The sequence below is a fragment of the Zootoca vivipara genome, chromosome Z2, assembly GCF_965207765.1.
Source record: "Zootoca vivipara chromosome Z2, rZooViv2.hap1.1, whole genome shotgun sequence".
In the NCBI taxonomy this organism is placed as follows: domain Eukaryota; kingdom Metazoa; phylum Chordata; class Lepidosauria; order Squamata; family Lacertidae; genus Zootoca; species Zootoca vivipara.
In genome coordinates this window covers 26,083,742-26,104,726 of record NC_142585.1, presented here as the reverse complement: position 1 = coordinate 26,104,726, position 20,985 = coordinate 26,083,742, and the positions used below count along the sequence as shown (strand labels likewise).

At 43.5% G+C, this 20,985-nt stretch overlaps 1 protein-coding gene across 2 annotated transcripts in view; it reads right to left on the bottom strand.

Moving 5' to 3' along the window:
- Positions 1–2,850: 2,850 nt before the first annotated feature.
- PAK3 (p21 (RAC1) activated kinase 3) overlaps positions 2,851–20,985 on the bottom strand; it is an 82,026-nt gene continuing 63,891 nt past the window's right edge. Inside the window, exons 8-15 of one of the 2 annotated variants that reach the window (XM_035113764.3) lie at positions 17,608–17,671; positions 16,273–16,321; positions 13,571–13,683; positions 12,576–12,693; positions 10,896–10,995; positions 8,770–8,966; positions 7,910–8,047; positions 2,851–5,915 (exon numbers count right to left, since the gene is read on the bottom strand). In XM_035113764.3, the coding sequence (XP_034969655.1) occupies positions 5,826–5,915; positions 7,910–8,047; positions 8,770–8,966; positions 10,896–10,995; positions 12,576–12,693; positions 13,571–13,683; positions 16,273–16,321; positions 17,608–17,671 (869 nt within the window). In that variant the 3' untranslated portion in view covers positions 2,851–5,825. The remainder of the gene's footprint in view (positions 5,916–7,909; positions 8,048–8,769; positions 8,967–10,895; positions 10,996–12,575; positions 12,694–13,570; positions 13,684–16,272; positions 16,322–17,607; positions 17,672–20,985) is intronic. The other variant, XM_035113763.3, reaches the window with a different exon arrangement.

Here is a 20,985-nt window from a genome sequence, read left to right as displayed (position 1 = left end):
TCATATTACTCCTGAAGCTTGAATTACTGGATGTTAAGGAAGCCTGAACTGTGCCATGTCACTGAGCATGGGACTGATGTGAACTTTAAATGAGCTGCTATCTTCCAAACCTCCTGGTTTGGAAAGCCTGAGCCCACTATGAGCTAAGCCAAACACATTTGAACATTTAGGCTTGGCCTAATGATAGGTTTGGCCTAGTGCCATTCCTTCCTGATGTAGTTTCTGCATTTCCCTTCCCCTTCCAAACTTACAAAGTGGCTGAAATATTGAGGACAACAACTCTCAGTATTGCCTTGGCATTGTCTCGGATAGAAGAATTTATGGGATCTACATTTTGTGTGGATTCTGACATCCTAGTAGGAGTAATCAAGATAAATGGGAACCATATCTTCAATGGGTTGTGGCACTTGCAACGTTACTGCAAAAGCTCACAGGAGTGCCCTACCTGCAAGGATCTATGGGTAACATGGGTCTTGGCATCTTCCATGGGACACAACGAGACCTTAATGGAACTTAATATAGGCCCAAGTCAAATAGAGCCTAATTTATTTGCAATAACCCCATTCCAAATCCAACCCTGGAGGTTGGGGAAATTGATCTTTCATTGCTTGTAGGCTTTAGTAGGATCACATGAGAACGTAAGAAGAGGCCTGCTGTATCTATGTCTAGTCCAGCATCCCATTCTCACAGGGGCCGGCCATATGTCCAGGGGAAGCCCACAAGCAGGACCCAAGTGCTACAGTATTCTCCCCAGCTATGATTCTTAGCAACTGGTAAACTGCCCTCCCGCAACAGTGGAACTGGGTCATAGCCATCATGGCTCATATCCATTTCTAGTGTGAATTTGACTAAGACCCCCCTTTAAAGCCACCCACATTAGTGGCTATCACTACATCTCACAGGAGCACATTTCTATTATTAAATTTGTTATTAAATAATATATAATAAGCACATTCTGTAGTTTTAAGTGTGTGCTGTGTGAAATACAACCTCTTTGCTTGTACTGAATTTATCAATATTCAGTGTGCCCCAACCTGATGGCTATGCTATGCCTCCAATGTTGGAAGCAATAATGCTTCCCTGGAAACCAAAGGAGGAGTGCTTCTGTGCTTATAGGTACCTGGTTGGGCACTGTGGGAACAGGACACTGAATGAGATGGACCACTGGCCTGATCCAGCAGGAATCTTCTTAACACTGAGTGTGACTCAACACTAAGTGTGGCCTAATATTAGCTTCTTAAACACCAACCCATGACCTTTGCTGCATGAAGAAGGCAAGATGGCAACCACCACCACTCATTCCATGCTCAGAGGCTGGGAGGTGAATTTTTATTCAGGACTGACAATGGGATAGTGTGCTTGAGGGTATCGGGCTCACTTAAGGGACACAGAAAAGACTGCATGGTAAGCACGCAGTTCTGCACTGTGGACTCCCAGCATCAGCTGCATGATGCAGCCGGCCCACTTTCTTTGCAGGTGCTGTAGCATGTGGCCAGCTGCAAAAGAAGAGAAAGTCAGGCACCTGGTACTAAGGCCTGCAGGCCAAATTAGGCCAAGAAAGTCTCCCTGTTTTGTCCAGGTGGTGCTCATCTGCCCTATACCAGATATCTTATTTGTCAGGCAAGGGCTAGCTTAAGAGGTGGCAGGGCTCAAAGGGGATTTACAGGCATTGTCAAACAACTGATCAGCACAGCACTATGGAAAAACAAGCCACCTGGTGTTGTGATGTCAGATGATTGGCAGGGGTCCTCACCTGTCAGACTTGGGGGGAGATAAGGATCCAGTCCCCTCCCCACACACCTAAATCCAGTGGTATCCAAATATTTCATATTAGGAGGATTTAGATGTTGGTACACAAATATGAGCATGGAGAGTTTGCTTGTGGATGCACACACACACACACACACACACACACACACACACACACACACACACTTTTTCATCCATAATGCATGGTATCGTCTAGACCCTCGCAGTGGTGTGACCAGAATGTCCTGTATAGGTTCCGGACTGTGGGAACTGAACTTTCCCTTCCTGGGTTAATGATGGATTTGGTATTTCAAAAGTAATGCTGCCCTTTTGTTGGAGGCTCCGGTAACGGACCCAGTTGGAGAACCTGGCAGGTCAGGGGCAAAGGAAGGTTCTGGAAGGTTGTGGGTAGGAACCAGGGAATAATCTAGACCAATCTTCAGCAACCTGATACTTCCTACTACCACCCACACTATCCCCCAGCCAACAGAACTATACAGGCTAGGGTGGGTAGGAGCTGAAGTCATTGGTGGGAATTCAATGTAGTGCTGTGTTAAAGTCCCTTAGTGGTGTACTGGTTGCCCTAGTGGAATGGCTGTTGTGATAGAGATGGTGTAGGAAGCCAGTAAGGTTCTCGTGGCTGATTGCACAAACATATTCCTATAGCCCTAATCCTACCTTTTTCACAAGAAGCTTCTGCTAGCACAACTGTTGTGCTCGTTTCATATTGTACAACCATTATTCTTGCCCTTAAGCTATTACAGCAGCCCTTGTGCTGGAGGCCAGAGAATATTGAACCTTTAATGTTCTGGAGGACACCAGTTTGGCAGAGCCTGATCTAAAGAGTAATGTCGGCACAAGGGAGGAATCTTGAAGATGAGGGGTGGAGCCTGACAAAGACTGGAGCTCATGAGGTTTTCAGACCTCAGTGCTAATTTGCTGGCAAAACAGTTTTTATTGGATAGATTAGTAAAATAGTGGGTGATTGACACTTTGGCCCATTTCCCAAATTACAGAGTGTCCTTAAGCAGCAATGCATCTTTCTATAGACAAGTAAAATAAAAAATATATCTAGATATCTAGGCATATTTAAAATAAAATAAAAATAAAATCCCCAATAGAGCAATCCTGATCCCCAATAGAGCAACATCTTAGCATCAGCAGAAAGAGAGTTACCATCAAAAATACCAACTTCTTCAGCACAGTCCCCATGAAACAAAGACAGAAGGCAGCAGCCACTGTTGCTGCCACCAATGGGCAACATTAAGAACAGTTACAACATAGAGAGCGGCACTGAACTAGAACGGAGAATGCGAATGCCTGAGATGGGATGAAATCCAACCAAAGATGGATAAAAAGGTAAAGGGACCCCTGACCATTAGGTCCAGTCATGACTGACTCTGGGGTTGCGGCGCTCACCTCGTGTTATTGGCCGAGGGATCATGACAAAGCCACTTCTGGCGAACCAGAGCTGCACACGGAAACGCCGTTTACCTTCCCGCTATAGCGGTACCTATTCATCTACTTGCACTTTGACATGCTTTCGAACTGCTAGGTTGGCAGGAGCTGGGACCGAGCAACGGGAGCTCACCCCGTTGCAGGGATTCGAACCGCTGACCTTCTGGTCAGCAAGCCCTAGGCTCTGTGGTTTAACCCACAGCGCCACCCGCGTCCCCAAAGATGGATACAGCATGTCAAATGGGGCATTGGGGAAATTTAACTTCCAAGAGATGATGACTGTCCCTGCCTCTGAAAAGCATAAACATCCAAAATTTAAACTTATTGCCCTCTTCCTCCTTCTCTCTTCCTCCCTGGACTGCAAGCAATCTCCCATCTGCACACACTCCCAGCAACAGCAGGCTTAGCACTGCCCACAGCACTGTTCCTAAAATAAGGAACAAGTGGAAGTAGATGCACAGTCACTCTTGCTAACTTCCCAGCAGGTGGGTCACTGTTGCTGTTGCTCCCTAGCAGGGAGAGGTGGTGGGGAGGTCAGCATTGGCTCCAACGTGTTTGCACCACGCTGACTTCTCCACTGCCTCACTCCACCCTCTCCTGGAAAACAACAGTGACCCAATTGCCAGGAGGCTAGCAAAGCAGCTTCACACACACACCCCTCCCAGCAAGTCACTTCTGGCAACAAGTAGGACTATCCACAGCCTGGGCAATTCCTGTACTTTTATGAGCAGCTTGATGCAGAGGAATCAGGAGGTGAAGCTTTTAAGAGCACAGAGACAAGTATGATTATCCATTGCTAATTTCTGCAGATTGATCTGCTCTCAGAAATGCAGGGGTGGGGAGGAAAGGCAGTAAAATATCTGGCAACTCTAGAAATAAGGATTCCAAACTAACCTTTCTTTCTTTCTTTTTGAGAAAAGATAACTAGATCTGCCCAACTCAAGTTGGAGGAAACAGAAAAACTAATTGTTTAAACAAAAGCTAATATGCTGCTTTAACAAATATTCACAGTCATAGCTAGACTGCAGGGAGTCTAGATATTGAAGATTCAGTCTTCTGCAATTCAGGTCACAGATCACAACAGGCTTGTGGGAAGAGAGAAGAAAGAAATCCTCCCACCAAGCTGTATACTGCTGCATTTCCTGTTCTCTTAACTACTTATATTTAGTCACATTTCCCATTCTGCATGGGCGGTAATGTTCAAGAAGGCCGAACCTTACAGTAGACACAACAGTCTTGTGGAATTCTTCATTATTATTAGCCCCTTTCCAAAGCCTATTCAGTGGGATTGCTAGATATGCAGTCTGGTGGCTTTCAGTTTTCTAGGGAAAATGACAAATTCCATTAACAGCATCATAATGAGAATGGATTTACCCTAGACTAGAGACAGAGAACCTGCAGCCCGCCAGATGCAGTTGAGCTCCCATTCCCATCAGCCTCATGTCCATTGTGATGAACATGACCACTGGTCATGGATGATGGGAGTTGTAGTCCGACAACATCTGGAGGCCCACAGATTCCACATCTTCCTCCTAGATTCAATTACACTAACATTGCATGAGATTCTTTCCTTCAAGGCAGCACCATCATGGATGGAGGTGATGGCCTGCCTTGTTGCTGTCCTGAAATCAAAGGGAATTTCTCCCAAGTTTGTGTGTGTGGTTAGCACTGGGGTGTTATCTTAAACTGGGGACAGCGATTCCAGTTCCACCAATCTATGGAACAGCTGTGGAGTAAGAAGCAGAAAGGTGGCCTTCTGTTCCAGTCCTTTGGAGAGGAGCAGCTCAGCATTATGGAGAAGCGAATGGACACCAGGCAGGAATGGTCCCACTGCCACATACTCACAGCTGCTGTGTTTATATGCTTCTATTTGTCTGTTTTGCTTTGGGAAGGGAAAACTCACCAACACAAAAGCACCAATATTCATGACACCCTCGCCAGGCTGTCCAGGAATGCAATTGCTATCTGTATTCTGTATTTCGAAGCATAAATTCTCAGAGAGGATGCTGAGACTGACCTGCTTCTTGATTTAGTATTATTTTTTCTTTCTTTCTTTCTTGACCCTCAGGGCCCCTTAAACTTCTATGATTCTATGATTCTTTCTTTTTCTTTTGGTTAAATAAAGCAAGCTTCTTCATGATCCTCCTTATCTCATGACAAGCAAATAGACCAGTGGTTTGCAAACAGTTTGGGTCTGTCCCAACAACCAGGGTGAAAGAGGCCACAAATTCAGCCCCCCTTGCCCCACAAAATCAAAAATCAAAAATGGGGAGGGCAGGATGTTTGGGCCTATCACTTCTGCCTGGTTGAGCGCTGGTTGGGCTGTGCCATCGGTGCTCTGGAAATGGCCAAAAGAGCACAGAGGCTTCCAGTCCTGCCCCTCTCAATCAGGCTCCCATTCAGAAATAAATTGGGGAATTGTAGAGTGGGAAGAAGATACGTGATAGGTTTCTTTTCCAGGGGAAGGGGCAGAAGGCTGCTGCCTCCCTCCCTCCCCCGGTGGACTGTGAGAGTGTCGGTTTCTGTCTGCCCATCCTCCGTCAGAAGAGTCTGAGGCTCTACTTAGTATTTGTCCAGTCCTGCCGTGGAGGAATTGGGCACACACGCGACTCAGCGCGCTAGCGACTACTGTTCTTTATGGCCTCCTTGGCTGCGATGATCAAGGGAGTCAGGCTGGAGAGCGGCTTGGCCAGTTTTAAAAACGGATGCTGAAAGGAAGAAGAAAACTGTTATTTATCTGACAGGCAGACAGACAGATGGCTGGCTAGACAAGCAAAATGTTGCAGTGCATCCTGTCTCCTAGGAGGAGTGCTCCTGTTCAGGGTTCTAGTCAGCAACTCCCTGCAAGCAGGACATTCTGCTCCTCTGCCATGCCCACAATGTTATTTTCTTTTCCCCCCAACAGTCACCACATTCCATCGTTACTGAGCATGCTCAGTCCTCACTGGGCTGTTTGGAATGGTTGTCGTGGTTGGGGGTGGTCCCCTTTAGGTTTTTTCTAAAAGTTTTTCTTTGTTTTTCTTCTGCAAACTTAATTATTTGTTTCTGTTTATGGATTGTTTCCTATGAAATAACTCAAAGCGATTTAGCAGTAAAAAGCATAGGCAATTAAAGTGTATAGAAAACCATTTCATAATGTATATATACATAAAACAAAACAATTTAAAACATCATCCACACCCTGCATACTGGTACTTAGCATAAACCAACTTCCTGTGTTCTTGGGTCAGAACATTGGTCCATCAAGCTCAGTATTGTCTGTGCTGACTGGCAGCAGTTCTCCAGGGTTGCCACCAGGAGATGTCCGGGATTGAACCAGGGACCTTCTGCATGCAATGCAGATGCTCTAACCACTGAGATACAGCCCTTCCCTTTTGTTTCTGAGTGGGTCAGGTTTGGCTAGAATCCTGATGTTCATTTTTGATGTAAGTGATACATCCTGTTGCTCTTTACCCTGCAACCACTTGTGGACTTCAGTGGTCTGAACTTGTCTGGAAATATTCCATCCTACCAGGCATCATCTACACGTGATAACTGGCACTTCAATGCATGTGTGAGTGAGGCACTAGAAATCTAACACTGTAAGCAGAACTTTCATATCACCCAGTGCATGCAACGGAACCAGCTTCCACGTTTAAGACATTGAAGGCCAAATCAGCTAATATCCTTCCACATCTGTAATGGAGAGATGACAATATTTTGCCACTCTGCCCAGCTGATTCACCGAGAAGGGGTCTTGTTATCTGGGCAACCCAAGAACTCCATATACACTGTCCAGGCTTGCGCCCTGGAGAGGTCATTACATGGTTTGAATTCATCCCTGGAGGCACACTCCACTGTCTCTCAAGACAGACAGATGCCAACCACAACGACTTCCACTGGATGTTCATGCATGAGTTTCTGAATAGGATGGCTACACATAAAACCCAGATGTTTATGTCCAGATAGTATGGATGATGGCCACTGATAAAATTGTATTTTATGCTCTTTCACCCTGTCAAATATAGGGGAGCAATAGGATATGGAGAGCAAGGGGCTCCTACAAACTAGGATTCAGTAAACGAGTGTAGAATAACCAAATGATATGTGTGAACCAGCACTCAGTGTCATCTACAACCTAAAACCTTACACTGCCCCCCCCCCCAAGGGCATGGCAACTGCTTAAGAACATAAGAGCTGGATCAGGCCAAAGGCCCATTTAGTCTAACATTCTGCTCTCATGGTGGCCAGGAAAGATGCCAACGCAAAGCCCAGTAGTAAAACCTGAGTGCAGCAGCACTCTCTCCACTTGTGGTTCAAGGCAACTGGTATTCAGACTGAGGCATACTGGCTCTGACAGTGCAGGTAAAACATAGCCATTGTGGCTGGATAGCCCGGTGTCCCTTGAATTTGCTGAATCCTTCTTTAAAGCCATCCAAGTTGGTGACTATCACACTACATCTTGCGGGAGCAAATCCCATAATTTTGGTAGTATCCCCACACCGCTCTCATAGTGCATGAAACGTGGGTGTGGCATGTGGGAGGAGCAGAAATCATGCAGGAAGGCCCTGCACCTCCAAGCCAGCACAACACCTTCGCAGTGAATACAGAGCTGATGTGGGAACCCACATACAATCCAACTATTTTGACATTTCTGTAGGGAACAGAAAAGAAAACTGAACATGCCCTTTAATGCTCTCTCCGTCTCATAACACATTAGTACCTGCAAGAGCTCTTTCGCAGACCCTCGCCTGTCAACATCCATCTCCAGACAGCGGTTCAGAAAGTCTCGGAAAACAGCAGAGAGTCTCTCGGGATTCTGGAGTTCTGGAGTCCCATTTGTAGCTATCAAATACAAGGCCTAAAGGGTAAAACGGTAAGTTGCATTGATTTATCTGAGGCGGCTTTTCTTGTTCCTTCCTTTAGGTATTCATTTGAGGATTTTTATCCCATCTTTCAAAAAAAACTTGAAACATTTTTCTTTTTCCCTGAACAGCTTTGTAATCACATAAAAAGAAAATGCAATGAATAAAAATATATGGGCAATAGAAAACTTTTCATTCTTGCATGTGGATCTGAGCACTACTGTGTAAGCATGATTACACAGTTCTCCAGATGTTGCATTGCAGTCTTGGTACACAAAAAATGCGCGCACACACACACACACTAACATTTTACATAAAACAGACTTTGAAATGTGCATTTGTGGACGGGTGCATAGGGAAATGTGTATTTTATTATGTAAAAAGTGCATTGTAAATTTGTAGTTCAAGTGCAGACTTTTTGTGCATTATTTCAACAACAATAAAAAAACCCACCATGCAGAATGGGATGGAAGGGACCTAAGAATAACTTCCCACAAAACTGAAATGGAATGGAATTAAGCTGCCAACCTCCCTGAGAACAATCCACAATTGAGGTGATACAACTGAGAAGGCTCCCTCTGTTTGTTGCCGTCCACCTGGGACCTTGGATGCCTCCAGTGTGTAATCAGCCTGTGACACATATGTGAGTCCCAATGCAGTCTACAATTTAGGATGGGATTTTAAAAAAACAAAAAGCATACTGGACTTTTGATCTTACCCTGAGAGGATTTTCATTGAGATATGGAGGTTCTCCTTCCACCATTTCTATGGCCATGATCCCTAAAGACCAGATGTCCACTTTGGGCCCATATGCCTTTCTTGTCACCACTTCAGGAGCCATCCAGTAGGGGGTACCCACCATTGTGCTCCGTTTACTCTGCTCGGGAGTGATCTGAGCACAGAAGCCGAAGTCAGCTGCAGCAAAGGAAAAGCAAAGATGATGGGCTACAGAAACGGTTATGAAACCAGCAGAAGAAGCAGACGAAAGAGCAAGTGGGGAAGTTGGGGTAAAGAGGAAGAGAGGCTGAAGAACATGACAGATTGGAGAACAGAGAGGAAAACGATATAATAATTGTCAAACAAAAACAACATCCACACCGGAAAAAGAAGGATAAAGGAGAAACGCATCAAAAATTAAGCAAGGATAGCAAGGTGCATTTCAACAAGTGAAACCAGCAGATGAGAATCTCCAGCTCATAAGTCAAATGAGGCTTGGCAGGCATCCTCCTTGGGCCATGTCCCCCTGGATAGCTCAGTTGGTTAGAGCATGGTGCTGACAATGCAAAAGTTGCAGGTTCAATCACCGTATGAGACAGCTGCATATCCCTGCATTGCAGGGGGTTGGACTCGATGATCCTCAGGGTCTCTCCCAACAATTCTATGAGCGGTTGCTGCAAACCCTTCTTCCGTTGCTTACCTTACACCGTTTGAAAGCACTGTGATTGACCACTGGGCAGCCCCACCCACCTTTCAAATTGGCCCACAGCGGTTGGAGGAGATCTGGAATTTCTCCAGTCCTTCCTGGAGATGCTGAGGAGTGAACCTGAGACCTCTTGCATATGCTTTGCCGCTGACCTGTGCCCCCATTTTCACACATGGAACTCAAACTGATATCAATTGAATAGGTAAGCACTGGTAAGCATTTTTCCCCAATCAAATGGATGAGACCTTAAAAATGCTTAATCTCAGCTTCATCGTGCAGCATGCATCTCCACATAAAACTAGGAAAGTAAATGGGTAAGTAATAGTATGGCTGTGTACCACTGTGATACTACAATGTTGGGTGACTACAGGAGATTGCATTACAACCTGGGTACAAATTAGCAAGGTGTCACCATCACAACATGGGAAATATCACTTTGGAGCCTCTTCTCCAGCATCCTTTCCCCCATAGTCTGATCCATCTTCTTATATTCTTAAGGACTGTATATCCAAGACGCATAGGGTTTTAGTCCTACTTGAAGTAGATTCATTGAAATGAACGAACCTAACTTAGTCATGCACATTAATTTCAGTAGGTCTACTCTGAATGGGATTCTGCCCTGTTATGTACTGAGATAAGTCTCAAGTGCTTTTCCACTGCAATCTTAAATGTTTATTCCTGTTCTTGGGGAGCCAAGAACAAGAAAGAAAATCCAAAATCCAAATTCATAAGGATTCTTAGAGCAGCAGCATAGAATACAGATTATTTGTAAATTATGAAAAAGGAAGGGGGGAAAACACACATGTACACATATTTCTCGATGTAAGTGGGGTAGGAAGAACTCCCTGACTCTTAGAATGTTTTAGAGAAATTTCTCCCTAACACAATGAGAGAAGCACCAGTCAAATAAACTGTTCTGACAGTTAGGGATGGAGGAGAAAACCATCAGACCTGCATTTAAAGCAAATCAACCTAATTTGCCAGGTCCCAGACTTGCGTATCAAAAATGTAGCTATCAATGGGTTCACATGCTCTTGAAATTTTTGTGATGTGGTGTACTTTATTGGGGAAGTGCATGCGAAAATGCACATTTTAAGAGAAGATGCAACGTTAAGCATTCTAAACTTCATATCCTAGGTGCTTAAAATTTACATGCAATTCTAGCTGCTTTCTTAATACATAGGATGGAATGAGCATGTGACTGACTACATGATCACCTACACATGGATAATTATGTAGAGATGGGGAGTTAAGCATAACTGAAACTCCCTTTGATACCCAAACTGGCACCACTTCTCACCTGTTTCTGCACTATTTTTTATTGGAGGGGAGAGAGATATACCACCACTGCACCCTGATAACACACCACAATACCACACCACAATAACTACAGTGGCAAAAGCCTTACAGAGAATACCTACTGAGTTTGACAGATCCATCCATCCCAAGAAGAATGTTGTCACTCTTGATGTCTCTATGGATCACTTGGTTTGAATGCAAGAAATCCAGCGCTTGCAGGCACTGATATTTAGAAAATAATAAATAAGATACTTTTAAAAGAGCATGGTGCAAGTCAAGGATTATGGTCTGACTTCTTAGGAAATGGAGGAGGTGAAGTATATTGCCGAATCACCCCCCCCCCCCTTTTCTATAGGAATGGTAAGATGACAGAGTTCACGCTGTGAACAGAGCAACTTGCTGAATGGGCGCTCACACATTATTTCATTCCAAGGTAGCATATATGTGGCTTCCAGGTGGTCACCCACCCCGGTGGGTGTCAAGACCCATATCTGTTTAGCTTCAGCAAGCTGGTGGCCTCTTGAAGCTTCAGACCATACCTTGGTACATTTAGCCCATTTCTCAGCACTGTCACCACTTCCTTCGCTGAATAGAGATCCACTCTTCAATGGCCAGATCATTCTCCCTTCCCACAGGAAGTATCCAACAACTGTAGGCATATACTTTGGCACTGGCATATGCTCTGTCCCACCTCAGTCATCAAGAAATTACAAACCATGGTTCTAAACTTCCCACAGTACCCTAGAGCAATGCTACTTTGGGTATGGCTGGCTAGCTCCTCCTACCATTATCTAGCAGATACAGTGGTACATCTACTTATGAATTTAATGTGTTCCGAACGCACATTCGTAAGTTGAAAAAAAATGTAAGTCGAATCCCATAGGAATGCATTGGGAGAAAAAAATTGTAAGTCGAAGCAACCCTATCTAAAAATTCGTAAGTAGAAAAAATCCTATCTAAACCGCATCCAAGATGGCGGACGGAGCTCCATTCGTAAGTAGAAATATTCATAAGTAGAGTTATTCGTAAGTAGAGATACCACTGTATACTCATGCCAAAAGGTGGCAACAGCCTGGTTTGCATGTATATATCTCAGCTTAAAAGGTTGAGAAATGCATGGGCTTTGTGCCTTCACACTCCACTGCCCCTCTCCTCTTGGTATGCTGCAGTAAGAAAACTTCAGTTAACCATAGCTATAGTCAAACCTGGAAACAATGGGTTGTTGGTCCAATGTTTGCTCAGCTCAAGAGTAGGACCATGAACATGACTAACCTATAGCCACTCATTTTAATAGGCTTACTCTGAGTAGAGCTCAAGTTGCACACAGTAGTATGGTTACGAAGTCAAGGACCTTAAACCATGGTTTGAAGGAAGTGTAAAGTTCTCGCTTGTTCCAAACCTTGTAACCATGGTTTCCTGGCTCAGATGTAATGGAAAGATATGGCTAAAGATTTCTGGAATTAACCCCAGTGCCTTGAGAATGGAAGAGGGGAGGGACAATGCACATAGGCATAAAGATAGCTCCAGCGCTTTTTGTTTTGTTAACAAACAAATAAATGAAGTGCTGGTACTTAAAGCTTGATAAAAGTGCCATAGGTCCAAGCACAAAATGGTTGTGATGGGCAGCAAAAAAACAGAGGCGATGGCATTCTATACTGGTGACACTTTGTCACACACAAAAAGCACTGGATAGTATATATTTCAGCTTCGTGGGCCAATATATGTGCATCCAAAGCAGGCCAATGTATAAACATAACTGTTGGTTGAAGACCACTATGCTGTCGCAGCATGAAATTACTTACCTCTCTACAGACAGCAGCTATCTGCCCTTCATCCATGCAGGTTTCTGTAACAACGTCAGTCAAAGAGCCACCAGCCAAGTACTCCATTACCACCCAAAGTTCATCACCAACAAGGTAACTGAGACATCAAATTCAAGAAGTCATTAGTAGATGAATATGGGGGGGAAATCAGTTCAATGTGGTCTGAATGCTATGGTCCACAAACAACATTACACCAATAAACCAAAGAAAGAGAAGATATGGATGGGTACCAGACAGGAGGGCATGCTTCACCCTCCCCACCCTATTTTTCTTATGGTCCCCACCTATTCCCTGGGATTCTGGATGCATACTGGCCAAACTGCAGCAGAATAGTGCCTAGAAATCTGCCTTCCCTCTCCACTTTGCAGCTGTTCACAGAGGCTTCTAATGAGGCACTTGTGGCCTAACAGTTCCCACAAATAAAAAAATTCATTCCAGTACCACCTTAGAGACCAACTAAGTTTGTCATTGGTATGAGCTTTCGTGTGCATGCACACTTCTTCAGATACACTGAAACAGAAGTCACCAAATGCTTATATATAGTGAGAGGGTGGGGAGGAGTATTACTCCCTCCTTGTGGTACATTCCCACAAATGTACAGTTACACCCAAGAAACTAGCAAGTATCCTTTGATCACCAGTGATTGATTTGCTGTCTTTCCACAATGAGCTGTGCCCAAAGTGGCTTACAACAAACCTTCAAAACTAGTGGGGGCTGGTGCTCATTGGAACTGATAGGGCAGAAGACAGGGAGCACAAACAGTAGGCAGAACAAGAGCCAATGATAGGCGGAGCCAGTGTGACCTCCTAGACTGGTTATAAGCAAAGCAATAGAGGTAGGGGCTGGCTGAGGACAGACCAAGCTTGGTGGGTCAATGCCCCACTTGCCCTAGTGGCCCATCCTCCACCACTGATCACATTTTTATCCAAAGCTTCCTATCAAACATTATCAGAAGGTTACTTGAAGATACTTACCTATCTAAGTAGTTAACTATGTTGGAATTCTTATTTTCCCTCATGACCAGGATTTCATTGATTATTAATTCCTTTTTGGGTTGCTGCTGGAGATTCATTTGCTTTATAGCCACCTGAAATGACATTTTCATGAAACTTAATTTCTGTTTTTAAATGAACCCTCCCCTTCAGAAAAATAAACAAACATTTTTTTTAAAAAAAATGCACAAAATAAGGGCAACAGACTGGAGGCAACTAGGTAAATAGGTAACTGCTGAGAACAGCACCAAATTAATTAAGAGGGCAAATTAGGTAATAACTATAATACTTAGCATTTGCATAGCACTTCCTGGTCTCCAAAGTGTTTGACATGCATAATTTAGTTGCAGTTCTTGCAGCAACCTTGTAAGGTTAGCTGGCAATGCTGCAAATGGTGGGGCATCTAAAGTTACTTAGGAAGCTCATGGCAAAGGTGAGAATCAAACAAAGGATTTCATGGGTCACTATACCACCTCTCAGACTTATTTGTTTAAAGAAGTTGTGGGGAAGCTCTGGCCCTCCAGAAGTTGCCAAAAATGCAGCTCCCATCCTCCCCAGCCATTGGCTAAGCTTGCTGGGGCTGATAGGAGTTGTAGTTCAGCAACATCTGGATGGGCAAAGCTTTCCCACACCTGGTTTAAATATAGGCATGCCTTAGTCACGTACAACCCAGGGGACGAGGGGTGCTCTATATTTAGGTCATGTGAGTGAGGGGAGCCAAGCGCACTTTGCGCCCACCACTTACCTCCCTGTACATTCTGCGCCAAGTTTTTTTTCTCTTAGCCAAGCTGGTATTGAAGCTCAGCTGAGGAGAAAAGTATGGGGACAGTTTGCATGGAGATAATCTGTGAGTAAGAGGAGGGATTCACACACTCCTCAGCTGTGAACTTATCTGGACCTAAAACTGAAGCTTCCTACCACCAAAAATTCATTATAAATAGTGCACAGTAAATGTTGTTGAATATATCTAAGTTGCATCGTTCTACAACGACAGCAAGCAGATTCACATTCTTAGGAAACAGCTATGGAGAGTTTGCTAACACACTTTGCTTCAGAAACCAGTATGCACAGTAAATGGGTTGCTCTGACAGAAGGAGACCTGCCCTGGGAGGAAGACTCTTTCATAGGCGGGAAGAAGCCCTTGGATACTACCCAGTGGATAAAATGTACAGGAGGTAGAGAAGAATTTTCTGCTGTATGGTGTGTATATTCGATTGCAGCACTGTGTTCACAATTGCTAGGGTGAAAAAAGGGAATTTTAAAAAAGCAAACACATCCATTGCTATCCATGAAATGCTGGGTGAAACAGTGTCTCAGCTGCACTCCTGGGGGTTCCATCTCTTTCTGAAATCACTGGCAATTGAGAGTCCACTATATATCTGGAGGTATCCTGCTCAACGTTATCTAGTGTTCCAGCACCGATAATGTCAATGCAATGTCTATCTTGCTGATATCAACAGCCAAACTTGCATCAATGTTAAGGAATCTTAACCCCTCTTTCTTTCCAAGCTCGAAAACCCTGATCTTTCTACTGGGCTTCACCATAATTGTGGAAAAAAATGTGCACACATGAAGCTGACAACTCAATATTAGTCAAACTCAAAGAAGTTCAGAGGCCTCCCCATTCTGTGCTTTGACCAATCATTGTATGGGTCACACACCAAGCGTGACACAAGCAACTCATAATTGCATAGCTTAAGGGTAGGCCTTTGACCTTCAGTTTGATTCCCCCTCCCTTAGCTTTAACTCTTGAGGTCAACTAACCTCCATGTTACCTAAATACAAATCCCAGGTATTTAACAGTGATCCTTCTTTAATTAATATTTATAGCAAACTTTGGAAATCAAAGAGTCTGTCCAAGTGTTAAGAATAATTAGCATCACTGGAACTAATATGTATAGAATCTCCATTATGAGACCACCCAGCACCTAAAAAGATAGGTGGGTATTGTATGACAGGCTTAGCAGCTGGATTTTAGCACCTGCTTCTACAGCAAATGAGCACTGAGGGCAAGTCACATCGACTGCTGCAAATACATATAGTCACAACCAACAGACTGTGTGGCATCACGGAGGTTCCCAGATCCATTATGTCTTCTGCTACAGCCACCAAAATCAGTACTAAGACCCATCAAGATTAAGAACAGATGATAAGTCCCAGCTGGATCAGGGTAAAGGCCCATCTTGTCCAGCATCGTGTTTTCACAGTTGCTAACCAGGTGCCAACCAGGTGCCTTTGGGATGCCTGCAGGTAGGACCCAAGTGCAGCTGTGGTCTCCATACTCATGATTCCCCAAAAGTGGTATTTAGAGCCATACCACCTCCACTGCATCCCCCCCCCAATACACAGATTTTGGAAAGCAATTTTTCCTAACATAACACATTTATGTATGTTATTTTCCACTAATATATGCATTTTTGTACACATTGCTTGCCTGTAGTTCACATTGCTCAGCATTGCAAAATTCAGACTGTGAATATTTCAAAGGGTGCCTACACTTCAGTTCATATACTGTTTCAGAAAGTGTGGATGAATTAGGTAACATTCTTTCTCACAAGTGATGCAGTTCTGCATCAGAGGCAGGCAATAACCCAAAAGTGCGTGCAAGTGTATTACAAGCTATATGAGAAAACTGGGCAGAATTTTAAAAGCAGAGAAGAAACAGACACCAACATTGCACATACCTCCTGCCCTGTGGCAACGTCTATCGCTGTATAAACTGTACCTGAAGCTCTACAAGAAAATAGAATGTGTCGTCAAGATATGTGGAGGTGCCAAACAAGAAGAACATGAATAAAAATGAGCACATACTTATGCCTGCTGGTCACTGCTACAAAGTGTGTTGCCCAGTTTTAGAAGGGATTCTGTCAATTAAGGAGCTGGTAAGATATTAGATGTTTAACACTGACATGCACTGAACAGTCTTTCTACAATGCCAGAATGTTGTTTGGAACTGTGGATATTAATTAGCAAGCAAAATTATTTGAAGAGCATTGCACTTTTTTCTCCCACAGCCTGGATCCCTCGGTTTAATGAAATGTTTTCATTGGATAGGCCATTCATCATTTCAATGTTAATGCTAATGTGTTTTCTGTGACTAATAGGGAAGTTTAATCCAATTTGTTTACTTTTTTATAAAAAAAAACTTGTTTACTCATGGTTGTCAGTGCAGAAGCAAAGTTCAAATGCTTCTGATTTTGATTTGAGCATTTTATTTAGATAACCTTCTACCTGCTTATATCTAGATGTCATTCTTCAGGCTACAGAAATAGGTCTGGCAGATGTCAGAAGCATTTTGAGATTGAATATGAAACTTTAGTCTGGTTGTCACACAATGCTAAATGCTGATTTATTAAACGATGGTTTGTTAAACACATGTGAATCCTGCCCAGAAGCCCAATATGGGCTGTTTACTGTCAACAAACCACAATATGAAGCCATAGTTTGATGTTGGCTTATGAACCTTGATTTATTTCAACAATAGCATGGAATTACATTAAAAAAACAGCACCCTTCCATGGTTTGCTTGCACCCCATCCCAAATGCTCAAACTATAAATGCTCACCAAACTACATGAACGACGGGGGAGGGGGGGGACCTGATTTTGAAGAAACAAGCCATGCCTTCTTTGATTGTCTGTGGGCTAACTTGTATTAACTTGTGGTTTGTTGAACAAGCCTTGGCTTAAACAAACCTTGGGTTAGTGTTGTTTGCAAACAAGTCCAGTTTCTGTGTAATACCTCCTGCGGTAAAATATATTTGTCATGATGCACACAACAGCAATATTTTATCTTTCCCATACTGTGGAATACTCAAAGATGTTGAGCTGAGCTCTGAACCAGGGAATTACTGATGGTTGCTCACATTGGTAGCTCCAGGTGTGAAGATGAGGCGACCAAATTGTAGTCCCTGCCTTATGGAAAATATGCCAGTGATAACTTGTATAACCAAACATACATGAATAAATGGGGAGAAATACTATAATCAAAACTGAGCCCCTATGCCTTGGAAATACTTACCCCTGGCCAATTTTTTCAAACCTTGTATATTTCTTTTTCGGGTCTCCAACACTTACAATGCTTCCTGGAAAAAAACCAAGGAAGGTAGTCATAACTGGAAGATAATACCTTTTAAGTGAGAGTGAAGAACAATAAAAGGATAGTATCATGTGAAGTTCTTACTAGTGCTGAACTTATATTTTCAGCTGAGGTTGTGTTCACTCATGTGGGAGAGACACTGGGGCACTGGGGAAATGTATGGGCAAAATGTATGGGCAAAATTCACCATACATTTCCATGGGACGGCTTTTTTCTTCTTCTTCAAAGGGCCTAAGGTTCCCTGTATCCATACTTTTAACTGACTGGGGCTGGTCAGAGATGTATGTTTAAAAAAATCAGAGGGCACCAGATTGTGGAAGTGTAGTTTAGAAGTATTTTTTAAAAAGGGTTAGCAGCATCTGAAAGAAGATGATTATCTATGACCACTTTCATTTCAAGCAGGGAGGGGAGCCTATCTGTGTACAAGAGGAAAAGAATAACTCTAATGGAATTGGAGAAGGGAAACTCTTCAGATCAGGAAGAGCATGAGAGTTTCTGAACCCATTTTCAACTGATGAATCAACTTGGGGTTGGTGTCTTCATGCAAACTGCAGGGGGCCGGACAAGATGACCCTCAGGGTCCCTTCCAACTCTACAATTGTATGATTCTATGAAATTCTGTGAGAAGAACAAAATAAGAGCAAAAATGTGAGAACTGGAAACATATGATTTCTAGCAAGACAGACAAAAGGTGCATATTTCCCCCCTCCCAAAGCAGGATACAGGCGTCAGCTTTCTATAATGGGGATGATTCAAAATACAAATAGTCTTTGCTAGACAGAATAGCTCTGCATTTTCTTTGCATTCTAAAACTGCATGCAAGGAAAGCAAATGGATAGATGCAAAATGTACCAATCATTGCTTTAAAAACCACTTTAAAATGAGCCATTGACAGGTGAAGACATTTGTCTTCTCCTGAAGCAATTCTGGATGGCAGAAGAAAGGCAGTGGGAGAAATTCATCGAAATTAAACGTTACCTCCGATGACATCAGAGCTTGCAACTAGAAGGCTGAGGTCTTGCTGCAGCCTGTAGTGCAGATTTCTCCACTATTTTCTCCACCCACATATCTCAGCAAATTTGAAAACTCTAGAGTATACTGAGGGCTGAAATTAGGCAGCTGAGTAACCGTCTGGAAACCAATGCAATATGGACTTCAAAAAGCTGGTGTCTGAACAGCCCACTCGCCTCCTGCCTTTGGAGTTTGCTTAGTTGCTGCATAAAAGTTGCCTGTTAGTTGTTGCACATGGTGATTGGGCACATGTGAAACGCATGGCAGGTCCAATGCACACTGAAGCCCCAAGTGTTTGCAGCTTGCTGGTATGTGCACACAGACATTTCTCACATATTTAAGATTGCCACATGTACTTGGTAACATGCTTATCGCACCTTAAAATGCACAGAAGCATATTGATTTCATTATTTTTAATTAACAAGCAGAAAATGTAATTTGATGGAATAAATAACAATGCACATAGTTAGTACAACAAATTTAAAGGAGCCGAGAATAAGGGCCGTTCCCCTGTTGCTGACTGCACTCAATGCCAAGTCATGCTAAATGGAAGCACACAGAGAGGAAACAAACTGTATCCTTGGACTGGGTGCTGTGCATTGCAGGTGGCAACAGAGATTAACTGCTGCTGTTGCCACCTCCATATGTCATAACACTGAAAACGACCTTGGCCATGATATTTAGGTGCTTTCAAACGTAGAAATAAAAATCTGCCTGAATATTGCAATAGACAGAGAAGGACAGCAGGTGGCAACTTAAGGAACCATGGGAGTTACAACATGACAAGCCATGCCGAAGGAGAATTCAGTGTGAAGGGAGAAGAAAGATGCTGAGATCCAGACTCCTGCAGAGAATATGCAATGCTATATACAAGACTGTGAGACTGTGCAGTAGATCTGAAGATGATGTTCCTACAACCCAAATACTCTGTGTTCAGTTACTAGAGCTGGGCATGTAACAGGCAGAATATTCTGTTGCATTCACAAGGGGGGGAAGGTCAGGCAGTTAATAATTATATCTGGTAAACTCTAAAGCTTCATATAGGTGGGGGTAACAAAGTTGGGGAGCGGTACTTCCTCCTTCCACCCATCCTTTCATGTTATTATTGATATCACCCATTCCAACTAATGTGCCAATTCAGTAGTGAATAGACTTTGCACACACCCGTCCTCTTCTGGTTCTGTGCAACAGCCCAAAGGGCAAGACTACAAAGACAGCTTCTAGCACCCTACTTTTTTCCAACAAGGACCATAGCTCAGTGGTGGAGCAGCTGCTTTGCACCCATGAGGTCCCAGGTTTAACCCCTGGTAGCATCTCCAGGTAGGGCTAGAAATTACTCCTGCCCAAGTTGCTGCCAGTTAGTTTAGACAATACTGAGCTAGATGGGATAATGGGGGATAATGGTTTTACTTCCCATAAGGCAGATTCCTGTGTTCCCAAGAATTGCGGGTAAGCAGAGGCCTCTTGAGCTTCTGCCTCCAGAAGCCCACTGCTTCAGTGCTTAGATCCCCTTTGGAGAGCTAGAGGGCATTAGTAAAATACGTTGCATGGCAAGGTGGAATAAGGCCTTATACAGTGGTACCGCTAGTTATGAACTTAATTCATTCCGGAGGTACATTCTTAACCTGAAATTGTTCTTAACTAGAGGCGTGCTTTCACTAATGGGGTCTCTTGCTGCTGCTGCACCACTGGCACACAATTTCCGTTCTCATCCTGGGGCAAAGTTCTCAACTCAAGGTATCTCTTCCAGGTTAGCAGAGTTTGTAACCTGAAGTGTTTATAACTCGAGGTACCACTGTATGTGCTACTGGTATCTATTTATTTTTTCCTAAGAAATAAAGAAGAGTCAATCTGATTTAGAGATCAAACAAAGCTGTGTGGCATCTTTCTGAAGATGGATGAAGGTCAATCCTGGAGATATTAAAGAAGGAAGAAAATTAGGGGGTGGGATGCACCACCTGGGTTCCAAATATAAAGCTTTGTTAATTAATTCTTAATTATTTTCCTAATTAGCCCTCAGTCATACAGACAAATGCAGTACATCATGTTTCAGAAGACTGTTTGAAATTCCATGGATTTTCAGTCTCCAGCTCAAAGTTGGCTGGAAGGCAACTACTCAGACACCTTAATCAGGCATACATTACATTCTTAAGGAGGAGAGAGAAAAAGCAGACAGTCATGAAACAACCAAAAATCAATCAAGGAAGGAAAGGCTTGGAGATGTGGGGCAGGCAGGCAGTTGTTGCTGTGCCTCATTAATAATGCTCATCCATAAGAGTTTTAGTCTCA